The 17,500-nt window shown below is 39.0% G+C and overlaps 3 protein-coding genes across 4 annotated transcripts in view; all 3 read left to right on the top strand.

Annotated features, from left to right (window-relative positions):
- The window catches only part of LOC127420280 (nephronectin), a 24,279-nt gene extending 15,171 nt beyond the window's left edge, over positions 1-9,108 (top strand). The window contains exons 11-12 of the mRNA XM_051662442.1: positions 1,607-1,872; positions 7,732-9,108. Coding sequence (XP_051518402.1) covers positions 1,607-1,872; positions 7,732-7,839 — 374 coding nt within the window. The 3' untranslated portion in view covers positions 7,840-9,108. The remainder of the gene's footprint in view (positions 1-1,606; positions 1,873-7,731) is intronic.
- Positions 9,109-13,633: 4,525 nt separating this feature from the next.
- Positions 13,634-17,500, top strand: part of LOC127420289 (aminoacyl tRNA synthase complex-interacting multifunctional protein 1-like) — a 5,821-nt gene continuing 1,954 nt past the window's right edge. For both annotated transcript variants that reach the window (XM_051662459.1, XM_051662458.1), the window contains exons 1-4: positions 13,634-13,835; positions 15,304-15,397; positions 16,726-16,839; positions 17,208-17,381. In XM_051662459.1, the coding sequence (XP_051518419.1) occupies positions 15,310-15,397; positions 16,726-16,839; positions 17,208-17,381 (376 nt within the window). In that variant the 5' untranslated portion in view covers positions 13,634-13,835; positions 15,304-15,309. The remainder of the gene's footprint in view (positions 13,836-15,303; positions 15,398-16,725; positions 16,840-17,207; positions 17,382-17,500) is intronic.
- sgms2b (sphingomyelin synthase 2b) overlaps positions 16,740-17,500 on the top strand; it is a 16,128-nt gene continuing 15,367 nt past the window's right edge. Inside the window, exon 1 of the mRNA XM_051662455.1 lies at positions 16,740-16,839. The gene's annotated coding sequence lies outside the window, so the exon portion shown is untranslated. The remainder of the gene's footprint in view (positions 16,840-17,500) is intronic.

The following is a 17,500-nucleotide window of genomic DNA, read 5'->3' as shown; positions in this document are numbered from 1 at the left end:
AAGTGCTTTAAAATATGCAGATAAATCAGAAGTGTTCCGTTTTGATTTATTAAAAGAAAATTGCACTGTACATATTATTATAATCAGTAAAAACATCAAACTGATCAAATAGTCATGTGTCATATGTTGTTGGAAAGATCTCAAAGAGTAAAATACAACCAGCCTATTTGTTTTACTCACAGACAAAAATATAGCGAGTAATAGCTAAATATATGTCTTTGACAATTATGATGGTGTTGCTTATATGCTGCATTTTCACTTATAACTTCATGATAAATAAAAGGAACATAAAATATCACATATCATTACTTAGAGGAGGTGATTATCTTTCAAACGAGTCCACACACAAGATAATCAGATGCATAGATCATTAGATAATCCACATGAAGTACAATGTTACATATGACCACCAGGAGATGGCGCCAAGTACATGACACAGACTCAATGATGACTCAAATGACACAGAATGAAACTCATTCTGTGAAATCTCATTACATAAAATCATGTCTGCATGCTATACAAACCTTTAGTCATTGTTGTGTTTGCATGTGTAATTAGTTCTTATGTACAATTATTATGTTTTATTTGTTTGGAGATGTTTTTGGACACTATGATAAATTATATTTGTAATGTTATAACTTTTGATTGCTTTGTCGTATCAACACAACATTTTCTCAAATACAGTTGACATGATTGGGAACAAAACAAAAGCAGTTTTTCAGAGCCACCTTATTTACACCCAGAGATATATAATGGCAAATAAGAAAAGAAAAAATAATACGTTTTTGTCTAAAAATAATTTTCAGCAGTTTCTTTGGCCGAGAGTCTCAGAATGTATCATAATCTATATCATTAAAAAAAAAATCTAAGTTTTCTTTACAATAATACCAAACACTTGATCGTCCTTGTTTTTTTTTTTTTTTTTTTTACCTTTAATTTTGGGTATCCTGTTGAAACAGGAACACCTTAAGAGCTAAAAGGGTTAACTTGTATTGAACCCGGAATATTCCTTTAAGTGGGCAGTTCATGGATACATGAGTTTCAGAAGAGATCTCAACAATGTCTCAAACTGTGCTTGGATTAGCTAAGATTCAAGAGTCATATATCTTAATAAGATCTCAAACATTTCTCATCAAATTCTCCCAAGAGCAAATGATCTGAGCTATAGTATTTACATTCATTTAATGTCTCTTCCCTCTTACTGTATGGCAACAATTGATATATCTCGAAGCTGGCATGGCATTAAAAAGAAACAACGACAAATTACTTTTGTGTCAGTTTTTATTTTTCCTACTATCAACTAAAGTTGATACATGAAAATAAAAAAAAATATTAGACACAGAATGGGATTAAAAATGCAAAAAATATATTTCTGACATAACTGGAAGCCGTTTGCTAAATTAAACATGCAACATAATGAGGTCATGTGATTGTGACAAGGTAGCGAACTACTGTTTGAAACATACCTATGTAATGCATTTTGATTCACATACTATTTGTTTAAATGTAGTATGCAGTATATACTGCGCAGTAAGCAGTATGCTAGTATTCCATTTAGTTCCAAACACAGACATTGATTTTTTTCTTACCCATCAATCACTCACAGGTGGGCGGTACCTGACAGTGCCAGAGGCCACAAACAGAAGTATCAGAGGGGCACGGCTTACGGTACATTTGGCCTCGCCCAAAAAGCCATGGCAGGGCGGTGACCTCTGTCTGGCATTTAGACACCATCTTCATGGTCACAACATCGGCTCACTGCAGCTGTTTGTCAGAAGGGGGCAGAGTCACAGTTTGTCCGTCTGGAACAGGACTGGAGGACACGGCTGGAGACACACACACGTCACAATCGATGGGCGGAGTCTTGGTGATGTAAGCATGAATAAATCATCAGTTGCTTAAACATAATGTTTGTAGTTCAATAAAAAAATGAAAATTCTTTCATCATTTATTCACTCTCATGCCAAAAGAAAAGTACGGATTCCCCGAGATGACAGGGTGGGAATAGTTTTCTGTTCCCTTGCAATAAATTTACCATAGTTTTACTACAGTAACTGTATTTTAACCATGATATTCGTAGTGAAATCTTAGTAATAATACAGGAAAATACAAACTATGGTAATAAAAATCATAGTTTTGTGGGTATCATGGTTTTACTATAGTAATATTGTGGTAACAATTTCAAACAAGGTTCCATTTGTTAACATTAGTAAACAACATTATTTAACATGAAATAACAATGAAAAATAATTTTACAGCATTTATTAATCTTCGTTAATGTTAATTTCAATATATAATTTTTTTAAAGAAAAAGTTGTATATGTTTACATTAATTAATGCACTATGAACTAAACTTTAACAATAAAAAAATATTTTTATTAACTAACATTAACAAACATTAATATATAGATTATGTGAGGGGACGTAAAACGTATTGCGAGGGAACACAAAACATTGCGAGGGAACGCAAACAATTGCGAGGGAACGTAAACTGTTGTGAGGGAACGCAAACCTTATTGCAAGGGGATGCAAAACTTATTGTGAGGGAATGCAAACCTTATTGCGAGGGAACATAAACTATTGCGAGGGAACGCAAACCTTATTGCGAGGGAACGCAAAACTTATTGCGAGGGAACGCAAACCTTATTGCGAGGGAACGCAAAACTAATTGCGAGGGAACGCAAACCTTATTGCAAAATAATTGCAAAACTTATTGTGAGGGAATGTACACTATTGTGAGGGGACGCAAAACTATTGTGAGGGAATGCATACCTTATTGCGAGGGAATGCAAACCTATTGTGAGGGATGCAAACCTTATTGCAAGTGAACGCAAAATTTATTGCGAGGGGACGCAAAACTTACTGTGAGGGAATGCATACCTTATTGCGAGGGAACGCAAAACTTATTGCGAGGGAACGTAAACTATTGCGAGGGAACGTAAACTATTGCGAGGGAACACAAACCTTATTGCGAGGGGATGCAAAACTTATTGTGAGGGAATGCAAACCTTATTGCGTGGTAACGCAAACCTTATTGCAAGGGGATGCAAAACTTATTGTGAGGGAATGTACACTATTGTGAGGGGACGCAAAACTATTGTGAGGGAATGCATACCTTATTGCGAGGGAATGCAAACCTATTGTGAGGGATGCAAACCTTATTGCAAGTGAACGCAAAATTTATTGCGAGGGAACGCAAAACTTATTGCGAGGGAACACAAAACTTATTGCGAGGGAACGTAAACTATTGCGAGGGGATGCAAACCTTATTGCGAGGGGATGCAAACCTTATTGCGAGGGAACACAAAACTTATTGCGAGGGAACGCAAAACTTATTGCGAGGGGATGCAAACCTTATTGCGAGGGAACGCAAAACTTATTGCGAGGGGATGCAAACCTTATTGAGAGGGAACGCAAAACTATTGTGAGGGGACGCAAACCTTATTGCGAGGGAACGCAAAACTTATTGCGAGGGGATGCAAACCTTATTGAGAGGGAACGCAAAACTATTGTGAGGGGACGCAAACCTTATTGTGAAGGAATGCAAACCTTATTGAGAGGGAACGCAAAGTATTGTGAGGGAATGCTAAATTTATTGTGAGGGAAAGCAAAACTTATTGTGAGGGAACACAAACTATTGCGAGGGAATGCAAAATTTGTTGCGATGAAACGCAAACTGTTGCGAGGGAACGCAAACTATTGCAAGGGGATGCAAAACTTATTGCGAGGGAATGTAAACTATTGCGAGGGAACGCAAACCTTATTGCGAGGGGATGCAAAACTTATGAGGGAATGCAAAACTTATTGTGAGGGAACGCAAACCTTATTGCAAGGGAACGTAAACTATTGTGAGGGAACGCAAACCTTATTGCGAGGGTATGCAAAACGTATTATGAGGGAATGCAAAACTTATTATGAGGTAATGCAAACCTTATTGCAAGGGAACGTAAACTATTGCGAGGGAACGCAAACCTTATTGTGAGGGTATGCAAAACTTATTATGAGGGAATGCAACCCTTATTGCGAGGGAATGCAAAACTATTGTGAGGGGATGCAAACCTTATTATGAGGAAATGCAAAACTTATTGTGAGCGAATGCAAAACTATTGTGAGGGAATGCAAACCTTATTGCGAGGGAATGCAAAACTTATTGTGAGGGAACGCAAACATTATTGCGAGAGAACGCAAACCTTATTGCGAGAGAACGCAAACCTTATTGCGAGGGGATGCAAAACTTATTGTGAGGGAACGCAAAACTACTGGGAGGGGACGCAAACCTTATTGCGAGGGGATGCAAAACTTATTGCGAGGGAACGCAAAACTACTGGGAGGGAACGCAAAACTATTGGGAGGGGACGCAAACCTTATTGCGAGGGGATGCAAAACTTATTGCGAGGGAACTCAAAACTATTGCGAGGGGATGCAAAACTATTGTGAGGAGACGCAAACCTTATTGTGAAGAAACACAAACCTAATTGTGAGGAAACGCAAACCTTATTGTGAGGGAATGCAAACCTTATTGCGAGGGAACGCAAAACTTATTGCGAGGGGACGCAAACCTTATTGCGAGGGAATGCTAACTATTGCGAGGGAATGCTAAATTTATTGTGAGGGAAAGCAAAATTTATTGTGAGGGAATGCAAAACTTATTGCAAGGGAACGTAAACTATTGCGAGGGAACGCAAACCTTATTGCGAGGGTATGCAAAACTTATTATGAGGGAATGCAAACCTTATTGCGAGGAAACGCAAAACTTATTGTGAGCGAATGCAAAACTATTGTGAGGGAATGCAAACCTTATTGCGAGGGAACGCAAACCTTATTGCGAGGGGACGCAAACCTTATTGCGAGGGAACGCAAACTATTGGGAGGGAATGCTAAATTTATTGGGAGGGAAAGCAAAACTTATTGTGAGGGAATGCAAACTATTGCGAGGGAATGCAAAATTTGTTGCGATGGAATGCAAACTGTTGCGAGGGAATGCAAACTATTGCGAGGGGATGCAAAACATATTGTGAGGGAATGCAAACTTCATTGCTAGGGGATGCAAACTATTGCGAGGGAAAGCAAAACTTATTGCGAGGGAATGCAAAACTTATTGCGAGGGGATGCAAACCTTATTGAGAGGGAACGCAAAACTATTGTGAGGGGACGCAAACCTTATTGCGAGGGAACGCAAAACTTATTGCGAGGGGATGCAAACCTTATTGAGAGGGAACGCAAAACTATTGTGAGGGGACGCAAACCTTATTGTGAGGAAATGCAAACCTTATTGTGAAGGAATGCAAACCTTATTGAGAGGGAACGCAAAGTATTGTGAGGGAATGCTAAATTTATTGTGAGGGAAAGCAAAACTTATTGTGAGGGAACACAAACTATTGCGAGGGAATGCAAAATTTGTTGCGATGGAACGCAAACTGTTGCGAGGGAACGCAAACTATTGCAAGGGGATGCAAAACTTATTGCGAGGGAATGTAAACTATTGCGAGGGAACGCAAACCTTATTGCGAGGGGATGCAAAACTTATGAGGGAATGCAAAACTTATTGTGAGGGAACGCAAACCTTATTGCAAGGGTATGCAAAACGTATTATGAGGGAATGCAAAACTTATTATGAGGTAATGCAAACCTTATTGCAAGGGAACGTAAACTATTGCGAGGGAACGCAAACCTTATTGCGAGGGTATGCAAAACTTATTATGAGGGAATGCAACCCTTATTGCGAGGGAATGCAAAACTATTGTGAGGGGATGCAAACCTTATTATGAGGAAACGCAAAACTTATTGTGAGCGAATGCAAAACTATTGTGAGGGAATGCAAACCTTATTGCGAGGGAATACAAAACTTATTGTGAGGGAACGCAAACATTATTGCGAGAGAACGCAAACCTTATTGCGAGGGGATGCAAAACTACTGGGAGGGGACGCAAACCTTATTGCGAGGGGATGCAAAACTTATTGCGAGGGAACTCAAAACTATTGCGAGGGGATGCAAAACTATTGTGAGGAAACACAAACCTAATTGTGAGGAAACGCAAACCTTATTGTGAGGGAATGCAAACCTTATTGCGAGGGAACGCAAAACTTATTGCGAGGGGACACAAACCTTATTGCGAGGGAATGCTAACTATTGCGAGGGAATGCTAAATTTATTGTGAGGGAAAGCAAAACTTATTGTGAGGGAATGCAAAACTTATTGTGAGGGAATGCAAACCTTATTGCAAGGGAACGTAAACTATTGCGAGGGAACGCAAACCTTATTGCGAGGGTATGCAAAACTTATTATGAGGGAATGCAAACCTTATTGCGAGGAAACGCAAAACTTATTGTGAGCGAATGCAAAACTATTGTGAGGGAATGCAAACCTTATTGCGAGGGAACGCAAACCTTATTGCGAGGGGACGCAAACCTTATTGCGAGGGAACGCAAACTATTGGGAGGGAATGCTAAATTTATTGGGAGGGAAAGCAAAACTTATTGTGAGGGAATGCAAACTATTGCGAGGGAATGCAAAATTTGTTGCGATTGAATGCAAACTGTTGCGAGGGAATGCAAACTATTGCGAGGGGATGCAAAACATATTGTGAGGGAATGCAAACTTCATTGCTAGGGGATGCAAACTATTGCGAGGGAAAGCAAAACTTATTGCGAGGGAACGCAAAACTTATTGCGAGGGAAAGCAAAACTTATTGCGAGGGAACGCAAAACTTATTGCGAGGGAAAGCAAAACTTATTGTGAGGGAACGCAAAACTATTGTGAGGGAATGCAAACCTTATTGCGAGGGAACTCAAAACTATTAAGAGGGAACTCAAAACTATTGTGAGGGGATGCAAACCTTATTGCGATGGGACGCAAACCTTATTGTGAGGGAACGCAAACCTTATTGCGAGGGGATGCAAACCTTATTGCGAGGGAACGCAAAACTTATTGCGAGGGGACACAAACCTTATTGTGAGGGAACTCAAAACTGTCGCGAGGGGACGCAAACCTTATCGCGAGGGGACGCAAAACTTATTGTGAGGGAATGCAAAACTATTGTGAGGGGACGCAAACCTTATTGTGAGGGAACTCAAAACTATTGCGAGGGGACGCAAACCTTATTGCAAAGGAATGCAAACCTTATTGCAAGGGAACTCAAAAATATTGCGAGGGGACGCAAACCTTATTGTGAGGGAACTCAAAACTATTGCGAGGGGACGCAAACCTTATTGCAAAGGAATGCAAACCTTATTGCAAGGGAACTCAAAAATATTGCGAGGGGACGCAAACCTTATTGTGAGGGAACTCAAAACTATTGCGAGGGGACGCAAACCTTATTGCGAAGGAATGCAAACCTTATGCGAGGGAACTCAAAACTATTGCGAGGGGACGCAAAACTATTGCGAGGGGATGCAAACCTTATTGTGAGGCGATGCAAAACTTATTGCGAGGGAACGCAAATCTATAGCGAAAGGAAGCAAAACTATTGCAAGGGAACACAAACTTGTTGCGAGAGAACGTAAACGTATTGCGAGGGAACGCAAAACTATTTCAGAAAAGCTCTAGAAAAGAGCTGCAAAAAGACTTATAAAAATTTCTCCATTTGTGTTCAATGGAAAAAATAGCAGCAGACAGGTTTGGAACGACAAATTTTCATTTTTGGGTGAACTATTCTTCTAATATCCACCCTGCTGTTGATTATTGATTATGTGTATGTTAACTGTAGTTTATTGACTGGTGTTCTGTGTCAGATTGTGTTAAAGGGAGAGAGACGGCGAGGGAAGCATGGAGAAATCGCTGTGGATGATTTTAGTCTGCGCAGAGGAACCTGCAGTGATACAAACTACAGGACAGAGTGACACACACGCACAATCACGTGTTTAATATGTAAAGCACCTCTTCTGCTGGAGTGAAGATGAAATATCAACATTCATATTTAAGGACATTCAGATGTTTATTTAACAGCTTGTGTTTATGTCTGTTATCAGCATTCAGAATACCTGAACAGTATATGAATCTATAAGCACAAACATTCTCCATTTCTGTGTTATACGTGTCTAACAGGACGAATCTCATGAAAACATCTTCAGGTCATATTTCACCCCCAAATCAAAATAAAGAAATAAGGGAAACACTTTACAAGGTTGTATTTGTTGACATTAGTGAACTATATGAACTAACAATTTGTTATGCATTATGAACTAACTATGAACAGTTGTATTTCATAAATTATCATTATCATGTTACCTAATGCATTAACAAATGTTAACTTAATTGTAATTGTTCTCAAGGGTTAATCTTATTAGATTCTTATTAGAAATATGTTATACAATTTAATTTTTTATTTATTTGAATCAACATAAATTAAAGGCAGGATCATAATATATAAATACTTTACAATTTAAATGATATATCATCATTATTGTTTTCATGTTACAGTAATTACCATTTTTAAGAGAAATTTATTTGAAAGCGTTTCGTATTTTAGGTGAACTCTGATCTGGTCGTGTTCTTGACAGGTCCACCTACAGAAATCTACATACATGTGTTTGTTTTATTGATTTGGTGCTCAGTACATCTGTGTGTTTATGTATTGTTTACGAATTACATTTAGAGTTTTACACATCATTACTGGCATTACAAAACTCACAGTAGACCATAATTATCAATATCAATAATAATCCATAAAAATAATAGAGCAGTATAATAAAATAAAGATGAACATACATTTTGTTGTTGTTTTTTTCTACAATTGTGTGAGCTCCAAACGAGCTGTAAACAAGTTGTTTACTGTGTATTTATTCAGGTGTCATTTTCTATATCAGAGAGTTGTTGAGTCATTTTGTCTTTTACATGACAGACTTCCTGATCTGCTGGACAGTCTTTTGATTTAATACGACTTCTTTACCTTTTATAATGTATTTAGTTGTTGAAGATGAAACTTGTACATGGACATTAAGCTAGATGACCGTACAACACCTCAGAAAAAGCATGTGGGTGTGTAACCTCATGGGTTCCCACAGTTCATCAGTCACTATGTTACTCTGATCATTAAATGTTCTTGTAACACATACAGTATGTTGTAAAAATGTTTTTGTATCATATTTCATCTGGGTGTGTATTTATAGCTATAAACCCTTTATGAAGTCAAATCAAGTGTGTGTGTGTGTGTGTGTGTGTGTGTGTGTGTGTGTGTGTGTGTGTGTGTGTGTGTGTGTGTGTGTGTGTGTGTAAGTGACATGGAAATGTTTTTGGTAACACTTTATTTTACAGTGCCCTTGTTATACATATTACATGTATTGACTATAGTAATAACAGTACATTATGCATGATTACAAGCAACTAACCCTAAACCAAACCCTAAACCTATAGTTAGTACATGTTGTTAATTAATATTACTCAGTACTTATGTAATTACACTGTAACAAGGACACTGTAAAATAAAGTGCAATCATGTGTTTGTATGTTTTAAATGTGAACTGGTTCAGTGCTTTGTTTTTGGCAGGATTATTCTTAGCATGGATGATTCTAGAGCCCAGCATGGATTAATCTATAGACCGGCCTTGTGTTATATTTAGCACAGAATATTAAAGCCAAGCATGGTTGATTTTGAATATGTATCCCAACACAGATTTATTCTGAATCCCATCACAAATGTTTCTGATTCAGTAGCCCAGCACGGATGATACTGAATCTGGATCCCAGCACAGATTTTTCTGAATCTGGAACCCGGCATGAATTATACTGATCCTGGAGCTCAACAGAGATGATTCTGGAGCCCAGCATAGATGATTCTGGAGCATGGATTATTCTGGTGTGCAGCATGGATGATACTAGTGCCCAGCACAGATTTTTCTGAGTCTGGAGCCCAGCACAGATTATTCTGAACCTTTAACCCATCACAAATGCTTCTGATTCAGGAGCCCATCTTTGATGATTCAGAATCTGGAGGCTAAAATGGATGATTCTGGAGCCCAGCATGGATGATTCTGGAGCATGGATTATTCTAGTGCCCAGCATGGATGATACTAGTGCCCAGCACAGATTTTTCTGAATCTGCAGCCCAGCACGGATGTTTATGTATCTGGAGCCTAGCACAGATGATTCTTTCTGAATCTGGAGCACAACATGGATGATTCTGAAGCCCAGCACAGATGATTCTGAATATGGAGCCCAACACAGATGATTCTGGAGCCCAGCTTTGATGATTCAGAATCTGGAGGCTAAAATGGATGATTCTGGAGCCCAGCATGGATGATTCTGGAGCATGGATTATTCTAGTGCCCAGCATGGATGATACTAGTGCCCAGCACAGATTTTTCTGAATCTGCAGCCCAGCACGGGTGTTTATGTATCTGGAGCCTAGCACAGATGATTCTTTCTGAATCTGGAGCACAACATGGATGATTCTGAAGCCCAGCACAGATGATTCTGAATATGGAGCCCAACAAAGATCATTCTGGAGCCCAGCCTTGATGATTCAGAATCTGGAGGCTAAAATGGATGATTCTGGAGCCCAACATGGATGATTCTGGAGCATGGATTATTCTAGTGCCAGCATGGATGATACTAGTGCCCCGCACAGATTTTTCTGAATCTGCAGCCCAGCACAGATGTTTATGTATCTGGAGCCTAGCACAGATGATTCTTTCTGAATCTGGAGCACAACATGGATGATTCTGAAGCCCAGCACGGATGATTCTGAATATGGAGCACAACACAGATGATTCTGGAGCCCAGCTTTGATGATTCAGAATCTGGAGGCTAAAATGGATGATTCTGGAGCCCAGCATGGATGATTCTGGAGCATGGATTATTCTAGTGCCCAGCATGGATGATACTAGTGCCCAGCACAGATTTTTCTGAATCTGCAGCCCAGCACGGATGTTTATGTATCTGGAGCCTAGCACAGATGATTCTTTCTGAATCTGGAGCACAACATGGATGATTCTGAAGCCCAGCACAGATGATTCTGAATATGGAGCCCAACACAGATGATTCTGGAGCCCAGTTTTGATGATTCAGAATCTGGAGGCTAAAATGGATGATTCTGGAGCCCAGCATGGATGATTCTGGAGCATGGATTATTCTAGTGCCCAGCATGGATGATACTAGTGCCCCGCACAGATTTTTCTGAATCTGCAGCCCAGCATGGATGTTTATGTATCTGGAGCCTAGCACAGATGATTCTTTCTGAATCTGGAGCACAACATGGATGATTCTGAAGCCTAGCACAGATGATTCTTTCTGAATCTGGAGCACAACATGGATGATTCTGAAGCCCAGCACAGATGATTCTGAATATGGAGCCCAACACAGATGATTCTGGAGCCCAGCATTGATGATTCAGAGTCTGGAGGCTAAAATGGATGATTCTGGAGCCCAGCATGGATGATTCTGGAGCATGAATTATTCTGGTGCCCAGCATGGATGATTCTAGTGCCCCGCAAAGATATTTTGGAATCTGGAACCCAGCACGTGTGACTCTGATCCTGAAGCCCATCATTGATGATTCTGGAGCATGGATTATTCTGGTACCCATCACGGATGTTTCTATTGCCCAGCACAGATTTGTCTAAATCTGGAGCCCAGCATGGATATTTCTGAATCTGGAGCCCAGCACAGAGGATTCTTTCTAAATCTGAATATGGAGCCCAACATGGATGATTCTGGAGCCCAGCATTAGTGATTCAGAATCTGGAGCCTAAAATTTATGATTCTGGAGCCCAGCATGGATGATTCTGAATCTGGAGCATGGATGATTCTGGAGCCAAGCACAGAATATTCTGAATCTGGAGCCAACATGAATAATACTGAAGCCCACCACAGATAATTACTGGATCTGGAGCCCAGCATGGATGTTTCTGGAGCCCATCAAGAACTAAACAAACAAAGGACACATCAGCAACCCTATCATTCACAATTTCACAAAATGCTGACAACAGCTCAGTACATACTCAGAGTTGAAGTGTGTGTGTGTGTGTGTGTGCGTGCATGTGCACCGGTTGTGGAATGCTTTTAGTCAGATGGTGAGTGCCACAGCAGAGATTCATTGCAACACTTCAAAACACCTACATTTCCCTTAACAAGAGGAAACAACACACACCACACCACAAGTATTCTTTATTTTTGCAGATGAAACCAAATACAAAAATGTAAATCTATCAGAACCTGACTTGTGTGTGTGTGTGTGTGTGTGTGTGTGTTTTTTCTGTGTGTTGTGGTTTTGTTTGATGTTGTTACAGGTAATACATGTCTCGTGGTTTTATCTGAACACACTTAATATTAGTCTCTCTTTCTTTGAGGAACTGAAGCAGGTGTGCTCCACAAACCTTCTGACAGGTAAACTCCTCCCAAAGCACAATAAGTGTTAAAGAGTTCACATACATCTGTGTGTGTGTGTGTGTGTGTGTGGGTGTGGGTGGGTGTGTGTGTGTGTGTGTTGAAACTGAGAGAAACAGACAGAGTTAAATGTGTGTATGTAACATAAAGCAGAGAAGACACCTTGACAACCTTTATAAACACTGAGAGAGTATGTGTCTGTGTGTGTCTCCTCACCACTAACTCAAGTTAACCTCAAAACTTTGTGTCAAAGGGTAAAACCTTAGTAAGTTAGTCTTCTAATCTCTGAAATTCTTTCCTTTTGGATGAGAAAACAATCTGTCAGAGAAGAGATTGTTTTGTCTCATGAGTGCTGCTCAGAAGAGAAGGATATAGCTGCAGGCAGTGCTCCAAAAAGGGGCGGGAGCTCCAAACTGCCAGAAAAGACATAGGGAGCCCCTAACCTAACCCTTTCCGTAACCTTAACCATGAGTGGAAGTGACACCCCTTTTGGAGTTGGCGCAACCCCCTTTTGGAGTAACCCCGCCCTCTCTTGGAGATTCCGCACCCATTTGGAGGTTTCCGGCCTGCAGCTATACCTACTTGGCTCAGAGAGACAACACATCAGTTCTGTAGCGCCACCTTGAGGCTGTAAAGGTGCATTACAGCCATTAAACAGTATGGCTGAGTTTAGAATGGCATACAACCCATATTACTCTCACTACTTCTGGATAAATGCTGCATTTTAGAGGTTGTTTACAGAGGTAGGATAAAAATAAGGTGAATTTCAAACTGTTCTGAGACCAGTTACCTTAAGAGGCACATTCATAAACATTTTTATAAAATGCTATTGGTTAAGCCATTAACTGATTAGGCAGCTGCCTTATAGCTACCGGATGCAGCCATTGTAAGAGTAGTATGGTACTATGCCATTCTGAACTTGGCAACTGATTGCTCTGCACAGCTAACACCTGTATCCCATCATGCCTTTCTAAAATATTTTATTTTTATAAATTATTTCCCCATAATGTTTTGCTGTTACAGTATTTTTCATTTTGGAAATGCTTTATTGAGTAGTGAATATGTGATCAGTTTCACATATTTATTATATTATAATGAACTATTATACCGAACATTAAAAGATAAAGTGAATATTCCTTTTGTGGAGTGAACTAGACTCTTTCATGTCGACATGTATTCTGTAAATACTTAACCGTGTAAAAGCACTTTGCACAGCAAACTCCTCCCCTGACACAATAACTCCTCCCACTGCCCGCTCACTGCCCTACCCCTCGGTTCAGTGTAATACCAGAATAAACTGCAGACATTTTACACTGCGCACTCAGCCTGACAGGTGTCCAGAGAGTTTGTTTACAGCTAAGGAGAATATGATACTACACATGTGGACGTGTGCCATCACATTTCAGACATGCAGGAATGCTGACAGAGAAATAAAGAGAGAGAGAGAGAGGTTCACTTCAGTCCTTTCCTTTGATTCGAACCTGGCACCGAATACAACATACGCACCACGCAGGTGAATATTTCTTCTATTATACAGTATAATATAATAAATGGATACAATAGATAATACAATACATACTGTAGAATTTAGGCACTGTTCATTGTAAAGCTGATTTGCAATGTGTATTGAAAAAGTGCTATAAAAGTCAAACTGAATTGAATATTTCTGTTCTTTTATTTCATAATAAATATTGTGCAATAATGCATAATTTTCCCCAGCTTTTATAAAACATCTGAGCATTTTCTACCCCGTCAGAGAGTTACTTCATGTCTTCTGTAGGCAGAAAGTTTTCTGAGGTGTTTGTCAGAGTTTGTGTGTTGTTTCTGTACTGATTTGTGATATTTTTTGGTGAATTTATTCAGTGTGTAAGGTTTGCAGGTGTTGTGTCCTGTTCTAGGGCTTTACATTTGCTCAAACAGTAAATCCGTAGTAACAAGGTAACAGAAAGAAAGAGTTGATCTTGTGGCATGAGTAAGTGTGTGTGTTTGTGTGTGTGTTCATTTGTTTGTGTGTGTGTGTGTGAGTGTGTGTGTGTGTGTGTGTGTGTGTGTGTTTGTGTTTGTGTGTGTGTGTGTGTTTGTGTGTGTGTGTTAGTGTGTTTGTGTGTGTGTGTCTGTGTGTGTGTGTGTGTGTGAGTGTGTTAGTGTGTTTGTGTGTGTGTGTTAGTGTGTTTGTGTGTGTGTGTGTGTGTGTTTGTGTGTGTTCATTTGTTTGTGTGTGTTTGTGTGTGAGTGTGTGTGTGTGTGTGTGTGTGTGTGTGTGTTTGTGTTTGTGTGTGTGTGTGTTTGTGTGTGTGTGTTAGTGTGTTTGTGTGTGTGTGTCTGTGTGTGTGTGTGTGTGTGAGTGTGTTAGTGTGTTTGTGTGTGTGTGTTAGTGTGTTTGTGTGTGTGTGTGTGTGTGTGTCTGTGTCTCTGTGTGTGTGTGAGAGAGTGTGTTTGTGTGTGTTTGTGTGTGTGTGTGTTAGTGTGTGTGTGTGTGTGTGTGTGTGTGAGAGAGTGTGTTTGTGTGTGTGTGTTAGTGTGTGTGTGTGTTAGTGTGTGAGTGTGTGTTAATGTGTTTGTGTGTGTGTGTCTGTGTGTGTGTGTGTTTGTGTGAGAGAGTGTGTTTGTGTGTGTGTGTTAGTGTGTGAGTGTGTGTTAATGTGTTTGTGTCTGTGTGTCTGTGTGTGTGTGTGTGTGTGTGTGTGAGTGTGTTTGTGTGTTAGTGTGTGTGTGTGTTAGTGTGTGAGTGTGTGTTAATGTGTTTGTGTGTGTGTGTCTGTGTGTGTGTGTGTTTGTGTATTTGTGTGTGTATTTATAGTGCTGTGTTGTTTTAAGAAGGTGTGTGTGTGTGGGGGGGGGGGGGTGTATGTGTAGTAGACAGCTGCTACACACTATGTCTTTAATACACACTCATGCAAACTAATGTAAGGCTCTTTCCAGCAGAGTTCATCATGTGCCTCATATATCTATAACAGGCCGTTTTTCTCTCTCTCTCTCAGGAGAAGATGTCTGCTAACTCTCCAAAAGATAATGATGAAGAACAGATGATGGAGTATTTTAAACAGCAGGGTTTCCTCCTGAAGGAGAAAGCTAGTAAGACTCACATGTGCTCACTGATTTATTGATTTTCTTGTGTTTGTAAAAAAAAAAAAAAAAAATTCTGTCTTGTGTTTGTCTGTTGTTCTTGTGTTTGTTTGTTTGTTTTGTTTATTGTGTTTGTCTTGTGCCTGTGTTTTTTGTTTGTTTGATTGTTTGTTTTGTTTATGTCTTTGTCCTTGTGTTTGTCTGTTTTTCTTGTCTGTTATTCTTGTGTGTGTGTGTGTGTGTGTGTTTGTTTTGTTTATTGTATTTGTTAATTTGTCTGTTTTTTGTGTGCTTGTTTTATTGTTCTTTTTGTCTTGTATTTGTTTGTCTTACATTTGTTTGTTTGTTTTGCTTATTGTGTTTGTCTTGTGCCTGTGTTTCTTAATTTGACTGTTTTTTTGTTTGATTGTTTTGTTTATTCTTTTTGTCTGTCTTGTGTTTGTCTGTTTTTCTTGTGTTTGTTTTGTTTATTGTGTTTGTTCATTTGTCTGTTTTTGTGTTTGTTTTATTTTTATTTTGTCTTGTGTTTGTCTTGCATTTGTTTGTTTCTTTTGCCTGTTGTGTTTGTCTTGTACCTGTTTTTCTTAATTTGTCTGTTTTGTTCGTTTGATTGTTTATTTGTTTATTATTTTTGTCTGTCTTATTTGTCTGTTTTTGTGTGTTTGTTTTATTGTTATTGTGTCTTGTGTTCTTGTCTTGTATTTGTTTGTTTGTTTTGCTTATTGTGTTTGTCTTGTGCCTGATTTTCTAAAGTTGTCTGTTTTTTGTTTGATTGTTTTGCTTATTCTTTTTGTCTGTCTTGTGTTTGTTTTGTTTATTGTGTTTGGTCTTTTATTTGTTTATTGTGTTTGTTTATTTGTCTGTTTTTGTATGTTTGCTTTATTGTTCTTTTGTCTTGTGTTTATTTGTCTTGCATTTGTTTGTTTGTTTTGCTTATTGTGTTTGTCTTGTGCCTGTGTTTTTTAATTTGTCTGTTTTTTTCTTGTTTTGTTTATTGTTCTGGTTTGTCTTGTGTTTGTTTTTCTTACATTTGTCTTGCATTTGTTTGTTTAATCTGTTTGTCTTGTGTTTGTCTTTTTTTCTTGTTTGTTAATTCATCTGTTTGTTGGTTGGTTTATTGTTCTTGTTTGTCTTGTGTTTGTTTTCTTGCATTTTGTTTGTCTTGCATTTGTTTAAATGTTTTGTTTATTTATTTATTTTTATTATTGTTCTTGTTTTTCCTGCATTTGTCTTATATCTCTTTGTTTTGTTTATTGTGCTTGTGTTTTTCTTGTTTGTTTGTTTTCTTGCATTTGCTTGCCTTGTTTATTGTTTATTGTTTATTTGTCATGCTATAGTGCTGCATGCATCAGTGAGGGAGGAGAAGAAGCTGCTGGTTGAAAATGCCAAACTGAAGAAAGACATCGATGATCTGAAGAAACGTCTGCATGACACACAGAGGAGGAAAGCTGGTACTGAACACACACACACACGCGCACACACACACACCCTAAACCTTACCTTAACAGAAAACTTTAGCATTTAAATAAAAGCATTATTTAATTTATCTATGCATTGTTTTCCCAAATGAGGATGTCCCAAAATGTCCCCAAAGGGAGGTTTTGTCTGATTTAGCTCACTTCTGAGTACAAATTTGTCCCCAAACCTTAGCTAAGAAACTACACACACACACACACACACACACACACACACACTCATATACTAGATATTAATATTATCTATCCCCTAATCCTAACCCTCTTCTTCCTAAATATTGGTGTGTTTTGTTAAAATACATTACCTTACGTTACGTTATATTATATTATATGATGTATTTCAGTAAAGCTGCATCAGGAGAGAGTTCTGACTTCAACAATCGCCACTAAAACTAAACTGCTGCAGGAAACTGCCCCCTCATCATCACAAACTGCCCCTTTATCAACCCACTCCACTGGACCTAGATTAGACACGACACACACTTGTCATGAGGGGCGACGGAGAAGAGAGAGGAGAGGTGAAGAACACACAATTGTAGCAAAGAAAACCCTTTGAACTAATTTAACTACAATAGCAATCTTTTTTTATCCTGTTTTGTTTGCATGTTCAAACGTTTGGCTTGCAGTGGAATTTACT

The sequence above is a fragment of the Myxocyprinus asiaticus genome, chromosome 29, assembly GCF_019703515.2.
Source record: "Myxocyprinus asiaticus isolate MX2 ecotype Aquarium Trade chromosome 29, UBuf_Myxa_2, whole genome shotgun sequence".
In the NCBI taxonomy this organism is placed as follows: domain Eukaryota; kingdom Metazoa; phylum Chordata; class Actinopteri; order Cypriniformes; family Catostomidae; genus Myxocyprinus; species Myxocyprinus asiaticus.
The sequence above is the reverse complement of the archived record's forward strand: the minus strand, read 5'-3'. Positions and strand labels throughout refer to the sequence as shown.